This window comes from Scyliorhinus torazame, chromosome 18 (assembly GCF_047496885.1).
Source record: "Scyliorhinus torazame isolate Kashiwa2021f chromosome 18, sScyTor2.1, whole genome shotgun sequence".
Classification (NCBI taxonomy): Eukaryota; Metazoa; Chordata; class Chondrichthyes; order Carcharhiniformes; family Scyliorhinidae; genus Scyliorhinus; species Scyliorhinus torazame.
Window position 1 is genome coordinate 160579311 of NC_092724.1, and position 21919 is coordinate 160601229.

General features: G+C 51.6%; 1 protein-coding gene across 1 annotated transcript in view; it reads right to left on the minus strand.

The window, feature by feature from the left end:
* Positions 1-1671: 1671 nt before the first annotated feature.
* The window catches only part of LOC140395694 (sodium/iodide cotransporter-like), a 200068-nt gene continuing 179820 nt past the window's right edge, over positions 1672-21919 (minus strand). Inside the window, exons 11-12 of the mRNA XM_072483769.1 lie at positions 2864-2964; positions 1672-2770 (exon numbers count right to left, since the gene is read on the minus strand). Coding sequence (XP_072339870.1) covers positions 2675-2770; positions 2864-2964 — 197 coding nt within the window. The 3' untranslated portion in view covers positions 1672-2674. The remainder of the gene's footprint in view (positions 2771-2863; positions 2965-21919) is intronic.

The window sequence follows — 21919 nt, forward strand, 5'->3', positions numbered from 1 at the left end:
CCAGAGGAAGGGATTAGAAGTGAGCCAATTAGGATGTATGGCCAGGTCAGGAGGGGTATAGGATGACCTATGGGAATCGTGTATGTGAAACTTGATGCCATTTGATTGTATCAGTAGAGACTTCTTTGTTCTACAGACTCACTCGATTCCGGGAGTGCAGAAGACAGGATGTGTTCTGTACTACTGTGAGTTGAGACAGACTTGCAAGTCAAATAAAATAACTAATGCTGTACCTGCAAATCCATCTCGACTTTTATTGAGGCCAGACTGATGGGTAAAGACATTTTTGATTTGTCATTACTGCTTCCTGCCAGTGCCATTCGGCATCATCTCGGCGTCTGAATGAATGAATATCGCTCTATTGTCACAAGTAGGCTTCAAATGAAGTTACTGTGAAAAGCCCCTAGTCGCCACATTCCGGCACCTGTTCGGGGATGCTGGAACGGGAATTGAACTGTGCTGCTGGCCTGCCTTGGTCTGCTTTTAAAGCCAACGATTTAGCCCAGTGTGCTAAACCAGCCCCTACAAATCTTTCATCAGGCCATGGAACACGTAGTGGAAAGATTACCGGGTACGCGGACAACATCATAATCTGGGGATCCACGCAAGAGGAGCATGCCAGAAGGTTGCTTCAAGTCCTCCAAAGAGTCAGCAAGAATGGCCTCAAGCTCAATCAGGTTAAATGTCAAGTCGGCGTTGACATCATTACGTTTTTTGGGAGATAGGTTCTCGGCAAAAGGTGTGCAGCCAGTTAATGAAAAAAAAATCAAAGGCAATTTTTCAGATGCCACGGCCCACGGACAAAAAAGGCATCTTGCACATACTGGGAATGATTAACTTTGTGGGAAAATTTATTCCTAACCTTATCTCCAAGACCTCCCAGCTTAGGAATCCATAATTGATTGATTGATTTATTGTCACATGTACCGAAGTGCAGTGAAAAGTATTTTTCTGCGGCCAATGGAACGTCCACAGTACGTACACAGTAGACAAAAAGAATAATTGACAAAGTACATCGACAAATGTATATCAACAATCACTTGATTGGTTACAGGGCGGAACAAGGGACAACAAAGCAAAAGAAAAGATGTTGGGCTGGAATCTCCGTTTCAGAGGCTTAGTGCCGACAGTAACGGAGAATTCGGGGAATATCATGACTGGAAAATCCGCGAACCCCTCATCGATACTGGTGAGGGTCTAGCACCTGCGCTGCGTGAAAGTCCCATGGGTCGCGCTGAAAACAGCCAGAGAATAGCCGGGTCCAGGCCGCACATATGCAGGGCTGACGGCCTGCTCCGGTCGAGCAGTAAAACATGGCGCCAGCCGTGCTCAAGCCCTAACCGCGAACCGCAACCCCATAGCCCACCCCACCAGTCCCCCCAGCCCTAGCAGAAGCCCCCCGTACCAGTGGCATGGACCCTGGATAAGTGTGGCGGCGCTGGGCATTCGCTGCAGCCGATATGCCGGGTTCCCAACTGCTGGGACCACACATGGCCAGTGCCTTCGGAAACTCGACCCACTGGCAGCGGAGCATCGTGGGTGGGCTAGCCGATGACGCGCCATTGGCGGGGACGGAGCATGGTGGACCGGTGTCAAACCAGCACCGGCACCGGCCCCGTTTCTAGCGTTGGAATCCATTCTCCGCAGCCCATCGCCGACACGATTTCGCTGTTGGGCTACGGAGAATCCAGCTCACTGTTTTTCAGTGAGCAGGGGTGGAAAGTGCTGTACGTCTCACTACCGATGGCGCCTGTCCTTGCATTCTTTGACCTGATTAAGAAGACCAAGATTTAAGGGTGTCACGTGGCGCAGTGGTTAGCACTGGTACTATGGCACTGAGAACCCGGGTTTGAATCCCGGCCCTGGGTCACTGTCTGTGTGGAGTTTGCACATTCTCCCCGTATCTGTGTGGGTTTTACCCCCACAACACAAAGATGTGCAGGGTAGGTGGATTGGGTACGTTAAATTGCCCCTTAATTGGAAAACAAATAATTTGGTACTCTCAATTTATTTTTAAAAAGACCAAGATTTCCACTGATGCCTCTCAGGATGGTATTGGTGCTTCTGCAATAGGGTGCAGATGGCGATTGGCTGCCGGTGACATATATGTCGAAAGCTATGACTGACACAGAAATCTGGTTTACCTTCTTGAGAGACCCAAACTGAAGAATCCAGTCATGAATGCATCTAAACTATAAACTCCAAAGTAGTCAAGAGGAATCTAGCCATTCCCCCTTCTCAAGGGCAATTAGGAATGATCGATAAAGGCTGACCGAGACAGCAATGTGTACATCCCATGAATGAATGAAAAATATGTTGGCAGCAAAGGAGGAGGTAGTTACAAAAAAAAAGCAAGAGCTCCAGGCAGGTTGGGAGGGGGAGGTTCAGCTGGAATGAAGCAATTTCATTGCTACCGATCTACACGGAGCTTGTTCAGGTATTGATTTCACTACATGCACAAAGGTTATAGATGCACAGTCTGACAGTGGCTGTAAAGAGAGTAGAAGCGATTGGAAGTGGGGTTGGCAGGTGCGCAAAACAGAAGGCAAGTTTTACAGAACTACAAGCCCAGAGATAATTAACATTGACTTGGTAGAATCTGACAATTTGTTAAAAAACTTAATTCAGAGGAATTTAGTGATATATTATCACAGACAATTTTCCATAAACAATATTATATTCTAGTTGATTTTATAGGATTTAAAACTGGTGAGTTCTCACAGCCTTTGGAACTTTGTTTGGGCACAGGTATAGTTATCAAGTTGTCATTCTACGTGAAAGAAAGAAAAGAGAATGATTAATATGAATTAATTCCAGAGTGGTACATCTGCAAATATAATTAATTGCCTTATAAGTATCTTACTGTCTCTGGGATTGATGTGTTTAGTTTGTTCTTGAAGACGTATTTGTAAATGGTGTGTACTATGGGAGCAATCAGACAAGGATCCACATTTTCAGTTCCACCTGCATCAGACAGTTAAAAACACAATGCAACATTGGATTTATTGTAATATTTCCAATAACGACAAAGACTGAGATCGATAGCTTCTTCATAAAACACTGGTACAGTGCCAGCTGGAGTACTTTCCTCAATTCTGGGTACCACACTCAAGGTAGAATCTGAAGATCTTGGTGAGGTTGGGGGGATTTACCAGAATGGCTCAATGGATTGAGAATTAAGTTATGTGCAAAGACTGAAGAAATGAGGGTTGTTCGTCTTAGAACAGATTAAGGTTGGTGGGAGATTTAATGGAGGTGTTCAAAACCATGAATAAGAGAAAATGGATTAGCAGCAGAAAGTTGGTAACCAAAGAACACAAATTTAAGGTCATTGATAAAAGAACCAGAAAACACACATGGGAACAATGTTTTCTGAATTTTTTAATGATGATCTGGAATGTAATGCCTGAAAGAGTGATGGAAACAGTATAAATATTTGAAGTGGAAAAACAATGCTGCTATGGGAAAGGGGAGTGAAATGGATCTGAATGGACAGTTCAGCTAAAGATTTAGCTCAAAGGGCTGAATAGCTTCATTTCCTCAGACAATTTAAAGCAATTCACAATTATTCTTTCATTCATCCTGGCAGCACGGTGGCGCAGTGAGTTAGCCCTGCTGCCTCACGGCGCCGAGGTCCCAGCTTCGATCCCGGCTCTGGGTCACTGTCCGTGTGGCGTTTGCACATTCTCCCCGTGTTTGCATGAGTTTTGCACCCACAACCCAAAAGATGTGCAGGGTAGGTGGATTGGTCACACTCAACTGCCCCTTAATTGGAAAAAATGAATTGGGTACTCGAAATCTATCCCCCCCCAAAAAATTGTTTTCATTCATCTTTGCATTAGGGGCATCACTAGCATATCCATCCTTAGCTGCCCTAATTGAGGAGGTGTTGCTGAGCCATCTTTTTGGCCCACTGCTCTCTGTGAGGAAGAGATACTTCACAGAGGTATTAAGTAAGGAATTACAGATTTTTAACCCAACGACAGCGATATATGTCCAAGGCAGGAATCAGAAAGACTTGGAAGGAATTTGAAAATGATGGTATTCCCAAGCACATGTTACTCCTGTCCTTTCAGGTAGCAGAGGCTAAAATCTCATGCAGAATTGATGAAGAAGCCTTGGTGAGTTGCTACAGGAACTTAGGAATAAAGAACCATAAAGGTGTAATTTAGCACCTCAAGCCTGTTCTGCCATTCACCGAGATCATGGTTAATCTTCAACTTCACTCCATGTACCTCCCTTTGTCCCATAAATAGTAACGCCTTTAACTAACAGAAGTCTCAACTCATTTAAAATTATCAATTGATTGCCATCAATTGCCATTTGCAGAAGAAAGTACATAATATCTACCACCCTCTGTGTGTAAAAGTATTTCTTCATTTCACACCTGAAAAATCTGGCTCTAGTTTTTATATTATGGCCCCTCGTCTCAGACTTCTCAATCAGCAGAAATAGTTTTGCTCTATCCATTTCTAATGGGCTGAAAATTGTAATGAAATGTAACCCTGGTCCTAAACCTACTGGCCAAGTTACAAGAGGCACTGTAGCCTGATGGCAAATGTGGCCAAGTAACAAAGCTACTAAAGAAATCACAGAGGCTTCCTGGAGACTTTTTGGAAATGCTGTTTCTACGACAGCAGGAGGCCCGGGCCTCAAAGGAGATCATTAGCAACTATGTGATTGTGGTGTTGGGTGTTCTGACACACAGATGAGCCAACACGGTTGTATATGGTACAACGCTATTTTATTTAAACTTACTATGTACAGTTTTGTCTTTGCACCCTGCACGTGGGGGTTCCCTGCTTGTGATGTTTTAACAGCTCTTTCTTGTTCCTTTGTCCCCAGACCTACTGACCACCAGGTGTCGTGCCCGTGCTTTTTATGTGGTTGGTGTTCTTGTCTGTGATTGGTTGTGGTGTTGTGTGCTCTGATTTGCCTGTTGGTGTGTCCATCATGATGTGTGTGTTTGAATATCATGACATCCCCCCTTTTTACAAAGATATGTGCCTACGTGGTAATAAATATGATCGTGTCGTGAGTGCATCTAAGAGTGTGTGTGTGTCGTGTGCAGCATGTGCATATGACGGAACTATGTACATGGGGCGATGTCGGGTGCGTCACATGAACCAAGTTGTACCATAACATAACATAAATGCGAGCGAGAGAAGAAGGAAAAAAAAAAAACTTGAACAGTTGTCCAGTCAGACGACATCTGGAACGATAAACAACAACAGGTTATCATGTAAAATTGTGCAACTTGTTAAACATATGAACGGTATTATAAGTCCAGTCTAATGGGCTTGCGACGAGTTCGGGTTGATCGCCTCAAGGGTGGATCAAGAACCACCGGCTGCTGTGCAGGCATGGCCATGGGTGGCGATGGAAAGGGCGTGATGTGCGGCAGCTCCACAAAGTCATCCTCGGAAGCCTGTTGAGGATCTGGCGTGTGCGTACTGTGTGGCTGTGAGCATGGAAGTCGGCGAAGGGCGCGCCGATTGCGGCGACGCACGGAACCATCCGGCATGCGAACCAGGAACGAGCGGGGAGCCACTTGTCGGAGGACTTCGGCCGGTGCTGACCAGCCACCATACGGTTGATGGACGCGTACTTTGTCTCCGGAGGACAGGGGGGGCAGGTCCGTCGCTCGTGTGTCGTACCGACTTTTCTGGCGATCACGCTGCAGTTGCATGTTCCGAAGAACCGCCTCATGGTCTGTTGTTGGTGCCAGGATGGAAGGTACCGTCGTCCTGAGGGAGCGACCCATTAGTAGCTGCGCTGGCGAGAGACCCGTGGATAGCGGGGCCGATCGATAGGCCAGCAAGGCAAGGTTAAAGTCCGATCCGGCAGCAGCCGCCTTGCACAGGAGCCGCTTGGCGATGTGGACACCCTTTTCAGCCTTCCCGTTCGATTGTGGATGCAGAGGGCTGGATGTCACATGAGTGAAACCATATGCTGCGGCAAAGGACGACCATTCACGGCTGGCGAAACAGGGTCCATTGTCTGACATGACAGTCCTTGGAATGCCATAGCGAGCAAATGTTTCCTTGCAGGCCCCAATGACTGCGGACGACGTCAGATCATGGAGAGGCATGACTTCCGGGTAGTTTGAGAAGTAGTCTATAATAACGATGTAATCTCTGCCGAGCGCGTGAAATAGGTCAACACCCACCTTCGCCCAGGGGGACGTCACCATCTCGTGTGGTAGAAGTGTTTCCGGAGGTTGCGCCGGCTGAAACCTCTGACAGGTTGTGCAGTTGAGCACCATGTTGGCTATGTCTTCATTAATACCCGGCCAATATACCGCCTCCCGGGCCCTTCGTCTGCATTTTTCGACGCCCAAGTGGCCTTCGTGTAGTTGATGAAGAATCATCTGGGGCACGCTGCGCGGAATAACGATCCTGTGTGATTTCATAAGGACCCCGTCTATGTTGGTAAGATCATCTCGCACATTATAAAACTGGGGGCACTGCCCTTTGAGCCACCCTTCCATCATGTGGCGCATCACTCGCTGCAGAAGGGGGTCAGTCGCCGTCTCTGCGCGTATGTGGGCCAGACTAGGATCATCAGCTGGCAGATTTGCTGCTGTCAGAGTTACGTGTGCCTCAATTTGACGCACGAACCCCTCCGCATCTGGTGGTGTGCTCGCTGCTCGGGAAAGAGTGTCCGCCACGATGAGCTCCTTCCCCGGAGTGTAGATCAGTTCGAAATCGTACCTCCTGAGTTTAAGTAAGATGCGCTGGAGGCGAGGAGTCATGTCGTTCAGGTCTTTGTTAATGATGTTGACCAGGGGGCGGTGGTCAGTTTCGACCGTAAATCGTGGCAGGCCATACACATAGTCGTGGAACTTGTCCAGTCCAGTTAACAAGCCCAGGCATTCTTTTTCGATTTGCGCGTAGCGCTGTTCGGTAGGGGTCATGGCTCGTGAGGCATATACAACCGGGGCCCATGACGACGTGCTGTCTTTTTGCAGGAGTACCGCTCCAATACCAGATTGGCTGGCGTCTGTTGAGATCTTTGTAGGGCGAGTCGTGTCAAAGAAGGCCAGCACTGGTGCCGTGACCAGTTTGTGCTTGAGCTCCTCCCATTCCCGCTGATGCGATTGGTGCCAGTTGAATTCTGTCGATTTTTTTACGAGATGGCGCATATTTGTTGTATGAGAAGCCAGGTTGGGAATGAACTTCCCAAGGAAGTTGACCATGCCCAGGAATCTTAAGACAGCCTTCTTGTCAGCCGGCCGTGGCATGGCTGTGATGGCGCTAACCTTGTCTGCATCGGGACGGACCCCTGACCTTGAGATGTGGTCCCCGAGGAATTTCAGCTCCGTCTGGCCGAAGGCACACTTCGCACGGTTGAGACGCAGGCCATTTTGTCGTATGCGGGTGAAGACACGTCGTAGACGATGCATGTGTTCCTGCGGAGTGGTGGACCAAATGATGATATCGTCCACATATACACGTACCCCTTCGATGCCTTCCATCATCTGCTCCATAATGCGGTGGAAAACTTCAGATGCTGAAATGATGCCGAATGGCATCCGGTTGTAGCAGAATCTGCCAAAAGGGGTGTTGAATGTGCATAGTCTTCGGCTCGCCGGGTCCAGTTGGATCTGCCAGAATCCTTTGGACGCATCCAATTTGGTGAATATTTTGGCTCGCGCCATCTCGCTGGTGAGGTCCTCTCGTTTCGGGATGGGATAGTGTTCCCGCATGATGTTGTTATTCAGATCTTTAGGATCTATACATATACGGAGCTCGCCAGAGGGCTTCTTTACACAGACCATGGAGCTGACCCATGGCGTGGGCTCCGTGACCCTGGATAGGACCCCTTGGTCCTGAAGAATCTGCAGTTGTGCCTTGAGGCGGTCTTTGAGTGGCGCAGGAACCCTGCGAGGTGCGTGAACGACAGGGATGGCGTCCGGTCTGAGTTGAATCTTGTACGTGTATGGCAATGTCCCCATGCCTTCAAAAACCTCCTGGTTGTGAGCAAGGAGGGAATGGAGATTTGCGTGGAACTCAGCATCCGGGAAGTCGGATATCTCATCTGGAGAGAGAGACATAATGCGCTGTATCAGGTGAAGGACCTTACACGCCTGTGCGCCCAGTAACGAGTCCTTTGATGAGCCGACAACTTCGAAGGGGAGTGTGGCCGTGTACATCTTGTGGGTCACCTGTAGCTGGCAAGATCCTATGGACGGGATGACGTTCCCGTTATAGTCAACCAACTTGAGCCGGGATGGCGTGATGGGTGGTTTGACCTTCATGGCCTGGACTGCAGAATATGCAATCAGGTTGGCGGATGCGCCGGTATCCAGACGGAAGTCGACGCGCGATCGGTTGACCGTCAGGGTTGCACACCACTCATCGGCTGGATTGATGGCATTGACCTTGTTGACATCGATGACGGAAACGCGGAAGGCATCCTGGTCATCTGCATCACTTAGCTGGAAGTCTTGATGCGTGGGCTGGACGGTCCTGACTTGTCTGCGAGATTGTCGAGGATGCGCCGGATCCATGGGTTGAGCCGAACGACAGTGGGCTGCGTAGTGGCCCATCTTGCCACATCTGAGGCACTGTCGGTTTTTTGCAGGACATTGCCCTTTTAAATGTAGAGCTCCACAATTGCCGCACGTCATGATGTCACGGCGTTCGTTGCGCCACTGCGCATGCGCAGTGCGATCTTGCGGTGGGCGCGCCTGCGCAGTGCGTCTCTCGTTGTGGCCGTTATTTTTGGCGCGCATCTGCGCGGGAGACCGCGAAAAGCGCGGGAAGCGGCCGCTGTCGTCCGGGCCGTGGGTCGGGAAGTGATCGACGGCCTGGATGCGTTCGACGTCGTGGGCGGCCTGGCTTGCCGATTCGACGGCTGGGGACCCCCTCCGTGCCAACTCGGACGCCTGAAATTGGGCAAAACGGCAGGTAGCATTTTCGTGGAGGACACAGGCTTCCACAGCAGACGCTAAGGTGAGGCTTTTTATTTTAAGAAGCTGCTGGCGTAGGCCACTAGAGGCAACGCCAAAAACAATCTGGTCCCTGATCATGGACTCTGTGATGGTGCCGTAACCGCAGGACTGCGCTAGAATCCGGAGGTGCGTCAAGAAGGGTTGAAAAAGCTCCTCCTTACCTTGCAGGCGTTGCTGAAAGAGGTATCTTTCAAAACTTTCATTTACTTCAACTTGAAAGTGCTGGTCCAGCTTGAGGATGACCGTGTCATATTTGGATTGGTTTTCGCCTTCTTCGAACACCAGTGAGTTGAAGACGTTGGTGGCGTGCTGACCTGCGTAGAAGAGGAGCATTGCAATCTTCGTGTCATCCGAGGCACTCTGTTTTTCGGTGGCACGGATGTACAGGTCAAATTGCTGCCTGTAGAGCTTCCAATTGGTGCCTAGGTTCCCCGCGACTTGCATCGGCTGCGGTCCGTCGGTGTGGTCCATGTCCAGAATGGCAGGTTAGTAGGCAGGTATCGATCCACTCCTGTACCATGTGGTGTTGGGTGTTCTGACACACAGATGAGCCAACACGGTTGTATATGGTACAACGCTATTTTATTTAAACTTACTATGTACAGTTTTGTCTTTGCACCCTGCACGTGGGGGTTCCCTGCTTGTGATGTTTTAACAGCTCTTTCTTGTTCCTTTGTCCCCAGACCTACTGACCACCAGGTGTCGTGCCCGTGCTTTTTATGTGGTTGGTGTTCTTGTCTGTGATTGGTTGTGGTGTTGTGTGCTCTGATTTGCCTGTTGGTGTGTCCATCATGATGTGTGTGTTTGAATATCATGACATCCCCCCTTTTTACAAAGATATGTGCCTACGTGGTAATAAATATGATCGTGTCGTGAGTGCATCTAAGAGTGTGTGTGTGTCGTGTGCAGCATGTGCATATGACGGAACTATGTACATGGGGCGATGTCGGGTGCGTCACATGAACCAAGTTGTACCATAACATAACATAAATGCGAGCGAGAGAAGAAGGAAAAAAAAAAACTTGAACAGTTGTCCAGTCAGACGACATCTGGAACGATAAACAACAACAGGTTATCATGTAAAATTGTGCAACTTGTTAAACATATGAACGGTATTATAAGTCCAGTCTAATGGGCTTGCGACGAGTTCGGGTTGATCGCCTCAAGGGTGGATCAAGAACCACCGGCTGCTGTGCAGGCATGGCCATGGGTGGCGATGGAAAGGGCGTGATGTGCGGCAGCTCCACAAAGTCATCCTCGGAAGCCTGTTGAGGATCTGGCGTGTGCGTACTGTGTGGCTGTGAGCATGGAAGTCGGCGAAGGGCGCGCCGATTGCGGCGACGCACGGAACCATCCGGCATGCGAACCAGGAACGAGCGGGGAGCCACTTGTCGGAGGACTTCGGCCGGTGCTGACCAGCCACCATACGGTTGATGGACGCGTACTTTGTCTCCGGAGGACAGGGGGGGCAGGTCCGTCGCTCGTGTGTCGTACCGACTTTTCTGGCGATCACGCTGCAGTTGCATGTTCCGAAGAACCGCCTCATGGTCTGTTGTTGGTGCCAGGATGGAAGGTACCGTCGTCCTGAGGGAGCGACCCATTAGTAGCTGCGCTGGCGAGAGACCCGTGGATAGCGGGGCCGATCGATAGGCCAGCAAGGCAAGGTTAAAGTCCGATCCGGCAGCAGCCGCCTTGCACAGGAGCCGCTTGGCGATGTGGACACCCTTTTCAGCCTTCCCGTTCGATTGTGGATGCAGAGGGCTGGATGTCACATGAGTGAAACCATATGCTGCGGCAAAGGACGACCATTCACGGCTGGCGAAACAGGGTCCATTGTCTGACATGACAGTCCTTGGAATGCCATAGCGAGCAAATGTTTCCTTGCAGGCCCCAATGACTGCGGACGACGTCAGATCATGGAGAGGCATGACTTCCGGGTAGTTTGAGAAGTAGTCTATAATAACGATGTAATCTCTGCCGAGCGCGTGAAATAGGTCAACACCCACCTTCGCCCAGGGGGACGTCACCATCTCGTGTGGTAGAAGTGTTTCCGGAGGTTGCGCCGGCTGAAACCTCTGACAGGTTGTGCAGTTGAGCACCATGTTGGCTATGTCTTCATTAATACCCGGCCAATATACCGCCTCCCGGGCCCTTCGTCTGCATTTTTCGACGCCCAAGTGGCCTTCGTGTAGTTGATGAAGAATCATCTGGGGCACGCTGCGCGGAATAACGATCCTGTGTGATTTCATAAGGACCCCGTCTATGTTGGTAAGATCATCTCGCACATTATAAAACTGGGGGCACTGCCCTTTGAGCCACCCTTCCGTCATGTGGCGCATCACTCGCTGCAGAAGGGGGTCAGTCGCCGTCTCTGCGCGTATGTGGGCCAGACTAGGATCATCAGCTGGCAGATTTGCTGCTGTCAGAGTTACGTGTGCCTCAATTTGACGCACGAACCCCTCCGCATCTGGTGGTGTGCTCGCTGCTCGGGAAAGAGTGTCCGCCACGATGAGCTCCTTCCCCGGAGTGTAGATCAGTTCGAAATCGTACCTCCTGAGTTTAAGTAAGATGCGCTGGAGGCGAGGAGTCATGTCGTTCAGGTCTTTGTTAATGATGTTGACCAGGGGGCGGTGGTCAGTTTCGACCGTAAATCGTGGCAGGCCATACACATAGTCGTGGAACTTGTCCAGTCCAGTTAACAAGCCCAGGCATTCTTTTTCGATTTGCGCGTAGCGCTGTTCGGTAGGGGTCATGGCTCGTGAGGCATATACAACCGGGGCCCATGACGACGTGCTGTCTTTTTGCAGGAGTACCGCTCCAATACCAGATTGGCTGGCGTCTGTTGAGATCTTTGTAGGGCGAGTCGTGTCAAAGAAGGCCAGCACTGGTGCCGTGACCAGTTTGTGCTTGAGCTCCTCCCATTCCCGCTGATGCGATTGGTGCCAGTTGAATTCTGTCGATTTTTTTACGAGATGGCGCATATTTGTTGTATGAGAAGCCAGGTTGGGAATGAACTTCCCAAGGAAGTTGACCATGCCCAGGAATCTTAAGACAGCCTTCTTGTCAGCCGGCCGTGGCATGGCTGTGATGGCGCTAACCTTGTCTGCATCGGGACGGACCCCTGACCTTGAGATGTGGTCCCCGAGGAATTTCAGGTCCGTCTGGCCGAAGGCACACTTCGCACGGTTGAGACGCAGGCCATTTTGTCGTATGCGGGTGAAGACACGTCGTAGACGATGCATGTGTTCCTGCGGAGTGGTGGACCAAATGATGATATCGTCCACATATACACGTACCCCTTCGATGCCTTCCATCATCTGCTCCATAATGCGGTGGAAAACTTCAGATGCTGAAATGATGCCGAATGGCATCCGGTTGTAGCAGAATCTGCCAAAAGGGGTGTTGAATGTGCATAGTCTTCGGCTCGCCGGGTCCAGTTGGATCTGCCAGAATCCTTTGGACGCATCCAATTTGGTGAATATTTTGGCTCGCGCCATCTCGCTGGTGAGGTCCTCTCGTTTCGGGATGGGATAGTGTTCCCGCATGATGTTGTTATTCAGATCTTTAGGATCTATACATATACGGAGCTCGCCAGAGGGCTTCTTTACACAGACCATGGAGCTGACCCATGGCGTGGGCTCCGTGACCCTGGATAGGACCCCTTGGTCCTGAAGAATCTGCAGTTGTGCCTTGAGGCGGTCTTTGAGTGGCGCAGGAACCCTGCGAGGTGCGTGAACGACAGGGATGGCGTCCGGTCTGAGTTGAATCTTGTACGTGTATGGCAATGTCCCCATGCCTTCAAAAACCTCCTGGTTGTGAGCAAGGAGGGAATGGAGATTTGCGTGGAACTCAGCATCCGGGAAGTCGGATATCTCATCTGGAGAGAGAGACATAATGCGCTGTATCAGGTGAAGGACCTTACACGCCTGTGCGCCCAGTAACGAGTCCTTTGATGAGCCGACAACTTCGAAGGGGAGTGTGGCCGTGTACATCTTGTGGGTCACCTGTAGCTGGCAAGATCCTATGGACGGGATGACGTTCCCGTTATAGTCAACCAACTTGAGCCGGGATGGCGTGATGGGTGGTTTGACCTTCATGGCCTGGACTGCAGAATATGCAATCAGGTTGGCGGATGCGCCGGTATCCAGACGGAAGTCGACGCGCGATCGGTTGACCGTCAGGGTTGCACACCACTCATCGGCTGGATTGATGGCATTGACCTTGTTGACATCGATGACGGAAACGCGGAAGGCATCCTGGTCATCTGCATCACTTAGCTGGAAGTCTTGATGCGTGGGCTGGACGGTCCTGACTTGTCTGCGAGATTGTCGAGGATGCGCCGGATCCATGGGTTGAGCCGAACGACAGTGGGCTGCGTAGTGGCCCATCTTGCCACATCTGAGGCACTGTCGGTTTTTTGCAGGACATTGCCCTTTTAAATGTAGAGCTCCACAATTGCCGCACGTCATGATGTCACGGCGTTCGTTGCGCCACTGCGCATGCGCAGTGCGATCTTGCGGTGGGCGCGCCTGCGCAGTGCGTCTCTCGTTGTGGCCGTTATTTTTGGCGCGCATCTGCGCGGGAGACCGCGAAAAGCGCGGGAAGCGGCCGCTGTCGTCCGGGCCGTGGGTCGGGAAGTGATCGACGGCCTGGATGCGTTCGACGTCGTGGGCGGCCTGGCTTGCCGATTCGACGGCTGGGGACCCCCTCCGTGCCAACTCGGACGCCTGAAATTGGGCAAAACGGCAGGTAGCATTTTCGTGGAGGACACAGGCTTCCACAGCAGACGCTAAGGTGAGGCTTTTTATTTTAAGAAGCTGCTGGCGTAGGCCACTAGAGGCAACGCCAAAAACAATCTGGTCCCTGATCATGGACTCTGTGATGGTGCCGTAACCGCAGGACTGCGCTAGAATCCGGAGGTGCGTCAAGAAGGGTTGAAAAAGCTCCTCCTTACCTTGCAGGCGTTGCTGAAAGAGGTATCTTTCAAAACTTTCATTTACTTCAACTTGAAAGTGCTGGTCCAGCTTGAGGATGACCGTGTCATATTTGGATTGGTTTTCGCCTTCTTCGAACACCAGTGAGTTGAAGACGTTGGTGGCGTGCTGACCTGCGTAGAAGAGGAGCATTGCAATCTTCGTGTCATCCGAGGCACTCTGTTTTTCGGTGGCACGGATGTACAGGTCAAATTGCTGCCTGTAGAGCTTCCAATTGGTGCCTAGGTTCCCCGCGACTTGCATCGGCTGCGGTCCGTCGGTGTGGTCCATGTCCAGAATGGCAGGTTAGTAGGCAGGTATCGATCCACTCCTGTACCATGTGGTGTTGGGTGTTCTGACACACAGATGAGCCAACACGGTTGTATATGGTACAACGCTATTTTATTTAAACTTACTATGTACAGTTTTGTCTTTGCACCCTGCACGTGGGGGTTCCCTGCTTGTGATGTTTTAACAGCTCTTTCTTGTTCCTTTGTCCCCAGACCTACTGACCACCAGGTGTCGTGCCCGTGCTTTTTATGTGGTTGGTGTTCTTGTCTGTGATTGGTTGTGGTGTTGTGTGCTCTGATTTGCCTGTTGGTGTGTCCATCATGATGTGTGTGTTTGAATATCATGACATCCCCCCTTTTTACAAAGATATGTGCCTACGTGGTAATAAATATGATCGTGTCGTGAGTGCATCTAAGAGTGTGTGTGTGTCGTGTGCAGCATGTGCATATGACGGAACTATGTACATGGGGCGATGTCGGGTGCGTCACATGAACCAAGTTGTACCATAACATAACATAAATGCGAGCGAGAGAAGAAGGAAAAAAAAAAACTTGAACAGTTGTCCAGTCAGACGACATCTGGAACGATAAACAACAACAGGTTATCATGTAAAATTGTGCAACTTGTTAAACATATGAACGGTATTATAAGTCCAGTCTAATGGGCTTGCGACGAGTTCGGGTTGATCGCCTCAAGGGTGGATCAAGAACCACCGGCTGCTGTGCAGGCATGGCCATGGGTGGCGATGGAAAGGGCGTGATGTGCGGCAGCTCCACAAAGTCATCCTCGGAAGCCTGTTGAGGATCTGGCGTGTGCGTACTGTGTGGCTGTGAGCATGGAAGTCGGCGAAGGGCGCGCCGATTGCGGCGACGCACGGAACCATCCGGCATGCGAACCAGGAACGAGCGGGGAGCCACTTGTCGGAGGACTTCGGCCGGTGCTGACCAGCCACCATACGGTTGATGGACGCGTACTTTGTCTCCGGAGGACAGGGGGGGCAGGTCCGTCGCTCGTGTGTCGTACCGACTTTTCTGGCGATCACGCTGCAGTTGCATGTTCCGAAGAACCGCCTCATGGTCTGTTGTTGGTGCCAGGATGGAAGGTACCGTCGTCCTGAGGGAGCGACCCATTAGTAGCTGCGCTGGCGAGAGACCCGTGGATAGCGGGGCCGATCGATAGGCCAGCAAGGCAAGGTTAAAGTCCGATCCGGCAGCAGCCGCCTTGCACAGGAGCCGCTTGGCGATGTGGACACCCTTTTCAGCCTTCCCGTTCGATTGTGGATGCAGAGGGCTGGATGTCACATGAGTGAAACCATATGCTGCGGCAAAGGACGACCATTCACGGCTGGCGAAACAGGGTCCATTGTCTGACATGACAGTCCTTGGAATGCCATAGCGAGCAAATGTTTCCTTGCAGGCCCCAATGACTGCGGACGACGTCAGATCATGGAGAGGCATGACTTCCGGGTAGTTTGAGAAGTAGTCTATAATAACGATGTAATCTCTGCCGAGCGCGTGAAATAGGTCAACACCCACCTTCGCCCAGGGGGACGTCACCATCTCGTGTGGTAGAAGTGTTTCCGGAGGTTGCGCCGGCTGAAACCTCTGACAGGTTGTGCAGTTGAGCACCATGTTGGCTATGTCTTCATTAATACCCGGCCAATATACCGCCTCCCGGGCCCTTCGTCTGCATTTTTCGACGCCCAAGTGGCCTTCGTGTAGTTGATGAAGAATCATCTGGGGCACGCTGCGCGGAATAACGATCCTGTGTGATTTCATAAGGACCCCGTCTATGTTGGTAAGATCATCTCGCACATTATAAAACTGGGGGCACTGCCCTTTGAGCCACCCTTCCGTCATGTGGCGCATCACTCGCTGCAGAAGGGGGTCAGTCGCCGTCTCTGCGCGTATGTGGGCCAGACTAGGATCATCAGCTGGCAGATTTGCTGCTGTCAGAGTTACGTGTGCCTCAATTTGACGCACGAACCCCTCCGCATCTGGTGGTGTGCTCGCTGCTCGGGAAAGAGTGTCCGCCACGATGAGCTCCTTCCCCGGAGTGTAGATCAGTTCGAAATCGTACCTCCTGAGTTTAAGTAAGATGCGCTGGAGGCGAGGAGTCATGTCGTTCAGGTCTTTGTTAATGATGTTGACCAGGGGGCGGTGGTCAGTTTCGACCGTAAATCGTGGCAGGCCATACACATAGTCGTGGAACTTGTCCAGTCCAGTTAACAAGCCCAGGCATTCTTTTTCGATTTGCGCGTAGCGCTGTTCGGTAGGGGTCATGGCTCGTGAGGCATATACAACCGGGGCCCATGACGACGTGCTGTCTTTTTGCAGGAGTACCGCTCCAATACCAGATTGGCTGGCGTCTGTTGAGATCTTTGTAGGGCGAGTCGTGTCAAAGAAGGCCAGCACTGGTGCCGTGACCAGTTTGTGCTTGAGCTCCTCCCATTCCCGCTGATGCGATTGGTGCCAGTTGAATTCTGTCGATTTTTTTACGAGATGGCGCATATTTGTTGTATGAGAAGCCAGGTTGGGAATGAACTTCCCAAGGAAGTTGACCATGCCCAGGAATCTTAAGACAGCCTTCTTGTCAGCCGGCCGTGGCATGGCTGTGATGGCGCTAACCTTGTCTGCATCGGGACGGACCCCTGACCTTGAGATGTGGTCCCCGAGGAATTTCAGCTCCGTCTGGCCGAAGGCACACTTCGCACGGTTGAGACGCAGGCCATTTTGTCGTATGCGGGTGAAGACACGTCGTAGACGATGCATGTGTTCCTGCGGAGTGGTGGACCAAATGATGATATCGTCCACATATACACGTACCCCTTCGATGCCTTCCATCATCTGCTCCATAATGCGGTGGAAAACTTCAGATGCTGAAATGATGCCGAATGGCATCCGGTTGTAGCAGAATCTGCCAAAAGGGGTGTTGAATGTGCATAGTCTTCGGCTCGCCGGGTCCAGTTGGATCTGCCAGAATCCTTTGGACGCATCCAATTTGGTGAATATTTTGGCTCGCGCCATCTCGCTGGTGAGGTCCTCTCGTTTCGGGATGGGATAGTGTTCCCGCATGATGTTGTTATTCAGATCTTTAGGATCTATACATATACGGAGCTCGCCAGAGGGCTTCTTTACACAGACCATGGAGCTGACCCATGGCGTGGGCTCCGTGACCCTGGATAGGACCCCTTGGTCCTGAAGAATCTGCAGTTGTGCCTTGAGGCGGTCTTTGAGTGGCGCAGGAACCCTGCGAGGTGCGTGAACGACAGGGATGGCGTCCGGTCTGAGTTGAATCTTGTACGTGTATGGCAATGTCCCCATGCCTTCAAAAACCTCCTGGTTGTGAGCAAGGAGGGAATGGAGATTTGCGTGGAACTCAGCATCCGGGAAGTCGGATATCTCATCTGGAGAGAGAGACATAATGCGCTGTATCAGGTGAAGGACCTTACACGCCTGTGCGCCCAGTAACGAGTCCTTTGATGAGCCGACAACTTCGAAGGGGAGTGTGGCCGTGTACATCTTGTGGGTCACCTGTAGCTGGCAAGATCCTATGGACGGGATGACGTTCCCGTTATAGTCAACCAACTTGAGCCGGGATGGCGTGATGGGTGGTTTGACCTTCATGGCCTGGACTGCAGAATATGCAATCAGGTTGGCGGATGCGCCGGTATCCAGACGGAAGTCGACGCGCGATCGGTTGACCGTCAGGGTTGCACACCACTCATCGGCTGGATTGATGGCATTGACCTTGTTGACATCGATGACGGAAACGCGGAAGGCATCCTGGTCATCTGCATCACTTAGCTGGAAGTCTTGATGCGTGGGCTGGACGGTCCTGACTTGTCTGCGAGATTGTCGAGGATGCGCCGGATCCATGGGTTGAGCCGAACGACAGTGGGCTGCGTAGTGGCCCATCTTGCCACATCTGAGGCACTGTCGGTTTTTTGCAGGACATTGCCCTTTTAAATGTAGAGCTCCACAATTGCCGCACGTCATGATGTCACGGCGTTCGTTGCGCCACTGCGCATGCGCAGTGCGATCTTGCGGTGGGCGCGCCTGCGCAGTGCGTCTCTCGTTGTGGCCGTTATTTTTGGCGCGCATCTGCGCGGGAGACCGCGAAAAGCGCGGGAAGCGGCCGCTGTCGTCCGGGCCGTGGGTCGGGAAGTGATCGACGGCCTGGATGCGTTCGACGTCGTGGGCGGCCTGGCTTGCCGATTCGACGGCTGGGGACCCCCTCCGTGCCAACTCGGACGCCTGAAATTGGGCAAAACGGCAGGTAGCATTTTCGTGGAGGACACAGGCTTCCACAGCAGACGCTAAGGTGAGGCTTTTTATTTTAAGAAGCTGCTGGCGTAGGCCACTAGAGGCAACGCCAAAAACAATCTGGTCCCTGATCATGGACTCTGTGATGGTGCCGTAACCGCAGGACTGCGCTAGAATCCGGAGGTGCGTCAAGAAGGGTTGAAAAAGCTCCTCCTTACCTTGCAGGCGTTGCTGAAAGAGGTATCTTTCAAAACTTTCATTTACTTCAACTTGAAAGTGCTGGTCCAGCTTGAGGATGACCGTGTCATATTTGGATTGGTTTTCGCCTTCTTCGAACACCAGTGAGTTGAAGACGTTGGTGGCGTGCTGACCTGCGTAGAAGAGGAGCATTGCAATCTTCGTGTCATCCGAGGCACTCTGTTTTTCGGTGGCACGGATGTACAGGTCAAATTGCTGCCTGTAGAGCTTCCAATTGGTGCCTAGGTTCCCCGCGACTTGCATCGGCTGCGGTCCGTCGGTGTGGTCCATGTCCAGAATGGCAGGTTAGTAGGCAGGTATCGATCCACTCCTGTACCATGTGGTGTTGGGTGTTCTGACACACAGATGAGCCAACACGGTTGTATATGGTACAACGCTATTTTATTTAAACTTACTATGTACAGTTTTGTCTTTGCACCCTGCACGTGGGGGTTCCCTGCTTGTGATGTTTTAACAGCTCTTTCTTGTTCCTTTGTCCCCAGACCTACTGACCACCAGGTGTCGTGCCCGTGCTTTTTATGTGGTTGGTGTTCTTGTCTGTGATTGGTTGTGGTGTTGTGTGCTCTGATTTGCCTGTTGGTGTGTCCATCATGATGTGTGTGTTTGAATATCATGACATCCCCCCTTTTTACAAAGATATGTGCCTACGTGGTAATAAATATGATCGTGTCGTGAGTGCATCTAAGAGTGTGTGTGTGTCGTGTGCAGCATGTGCATATGACGGAACTATGTACATGGGGCGATGTCGGGTGCGTCACATGAACCAAGTTGTACCATAACATAACATAAATGCGAGCGAGAGAAGAAGGAAAAAAAAAAACTTGAACAGTTGTCCAGTCAGACGACATCTGGAACGATAAACAACAACAGGTTATCATGTAAAATTGTGCAACTTGTTAAACATATGAACGGTATTATAAGTCCAGTCTAATGGGCTTGCGACGAGTTCGGGTTGATCGCCTCAAGGGTGGATCAAGAACCACCGGCTGCTGTGCAGGCATGGCCATGGGTGGCGATGGAAAGGGCGTGATGTGCGGCAGCTCCACAAAGTCATCCTCGGAAGCCTGTTGAGGATCTGGCGTGTGCGTACTGTGTGGCTGTGAGCATGGAAGTCGGCGAAGGGCGCGCCGATTGCGGCGACGCACGGAACCATCCGGCATGCGAACCAGGAACGAGCGGGGAGCCACTTGTCGGAGGACTTCGGCCGGTGCTGACCAGCCACCATACGGTTGATGGACGCGTACTTTGTCTCCGGAGGACAGGGGGGGCAGGTCCGTCGCTCGTGTGTCGTACCGACTTTTCTGGCGATCACGCTGCAGTTGCATGTTCCGAAGAACCGCCTCATGGTCTGTTGTTGGTGCCAGGATGGAAGGTACCGTCGTCCTGAGGGAGCGACCCATTAGTAGCTGCGCTGGCGAGAGACCCGTGGATAGCGGGGCCGATCGATAGGCCAGCAAGGCAAGGTTAAAGTCCGATCCGGCAGCAGCCGCCTTGCACAGGAGCCGCTTGGCGATGTGGACACCCTTTTCAGCCTTCCCGTTCGATTGTGGATGCAGAGGGCTGGATGTCACATGAGTGAAACCATATGCTGCGGCAAAGGACGACCATTCACGGCTGGCGAAACAGGGTCCATTGTCTGACATGACAGTCCTTGGAATGCCATAGCGAGCAAATGTTTCCTTGCAGGCCCCAATGACTGCGGACGACGTCAGATCATGGAGAGGCATGACTTCCGGGTAGTTTGAGAAGTAGTCTATAATAACGATGTAATCTCTGCCGAGCGCGTGAAATAGGTCAACACCCACCTTCGCCCAGGGGGACGTCACCATCTCGTGTGGTAGAAGTGTTTCCGGAGGTTGCGCCGGCTGAAACCTCTGACAGGTTGTGCAGTTGAGCACCATGTTGGCTATGTCTTCATTAATACCCGGCCAATATACCGCCTCCCGGGCCCTTCGTCTGCATTTTTCGACGCCCAAGTGGCCTTCGTGTAGTTGATGAAGAATCATCTGGGGCACGCTGCGCGGAATAACGATCCTGTGTGATTTCATAAGGACCCCGTCTATGTTGGTAAGATCATCTCGCACATTATAAAACTGGGGGCACTGCCCTTTGAGCCACCCTTCCGTCATGTGGCGCATCACTCGCTGCAGAAGGGGGTCAGTCGCCGTCTCTGCGCGTATGTGGGCCAGACTAGGATCATCAGCTGGCAGATTTGCTGCTGTCAGAGTTACGTGTGCCTCAATTTGACGCACGAACCCCTCCGCATCTGGTGGTGTGCTCGCTGCTCGGGAAAGAGTGTCCGCCACGATGAGCTCCTTCCCCGGAGTGTAGATCAGTTCGAAATCGTACCTCCTGAGTTTAAGTAAGATGCGCTGGAGGCGAGGAGTCATGTCGTTCAGGTCTTTGTTAATGATGTTGACCAGGGGGCGGTGGTCAGTTTCGACCGTAAATCGTGGCAGGCCATACACATAGTCGTGGAACTTGTCCAGTCCAGTTAACAAGCCCAGGCATTCTTTTTCGATTTGCGCGTAGCGCTGTTCGGTAGGGGTCATGGCTCGTGAGGCATATACAACCGGGGCCCATGACGACGTGCTGTCTTTTTGCAGGAGTACCGCTCCAATACCAGATTGGCTGGCGTCTGTTGAGATCTTTGTAGGGCGAGTCGTGTCAAAGAAGGCCAGCACTGGTGCCGTGACCAGTTTGTGCTTGAGCTCCTCCCATTCCCGCTGATGCGATTGGTGCCAGTTGAATTCTGTCGATTTTTTTACGAGATGGCGCATATTTGTTGTATGAGAAGCCAGGTTGGGAATGAACTTCCCAAGGAAGTTGACCATGCCCAGGAATCTTAAGACAGCCTTCTTGTCAGCCGGCCGTGGCATGGCTGTGATGGCGCTAACCTTGTCTGCATCGGGACGGACCCCTGACCTTGAGATGTGGTCCCCGAGGAATTTCAGCTCCGTCTGGCCGAAGGCACACTTCGCACGGTTGAGACGCAGGCCATTTTGTCGTATGCGGGTGAAGACACGTCGTAGACGATGCATGTGTTCCTGCGGAGTGGTGGACCAAATGATGATATCGTCCACATATACACGTACCCCTTCGATGCCTTCCATCATCTGCTCCATAATGCGGTGGAAAACTTCAGATGCTGAAATGATGCCGAATGGCATCCGGTT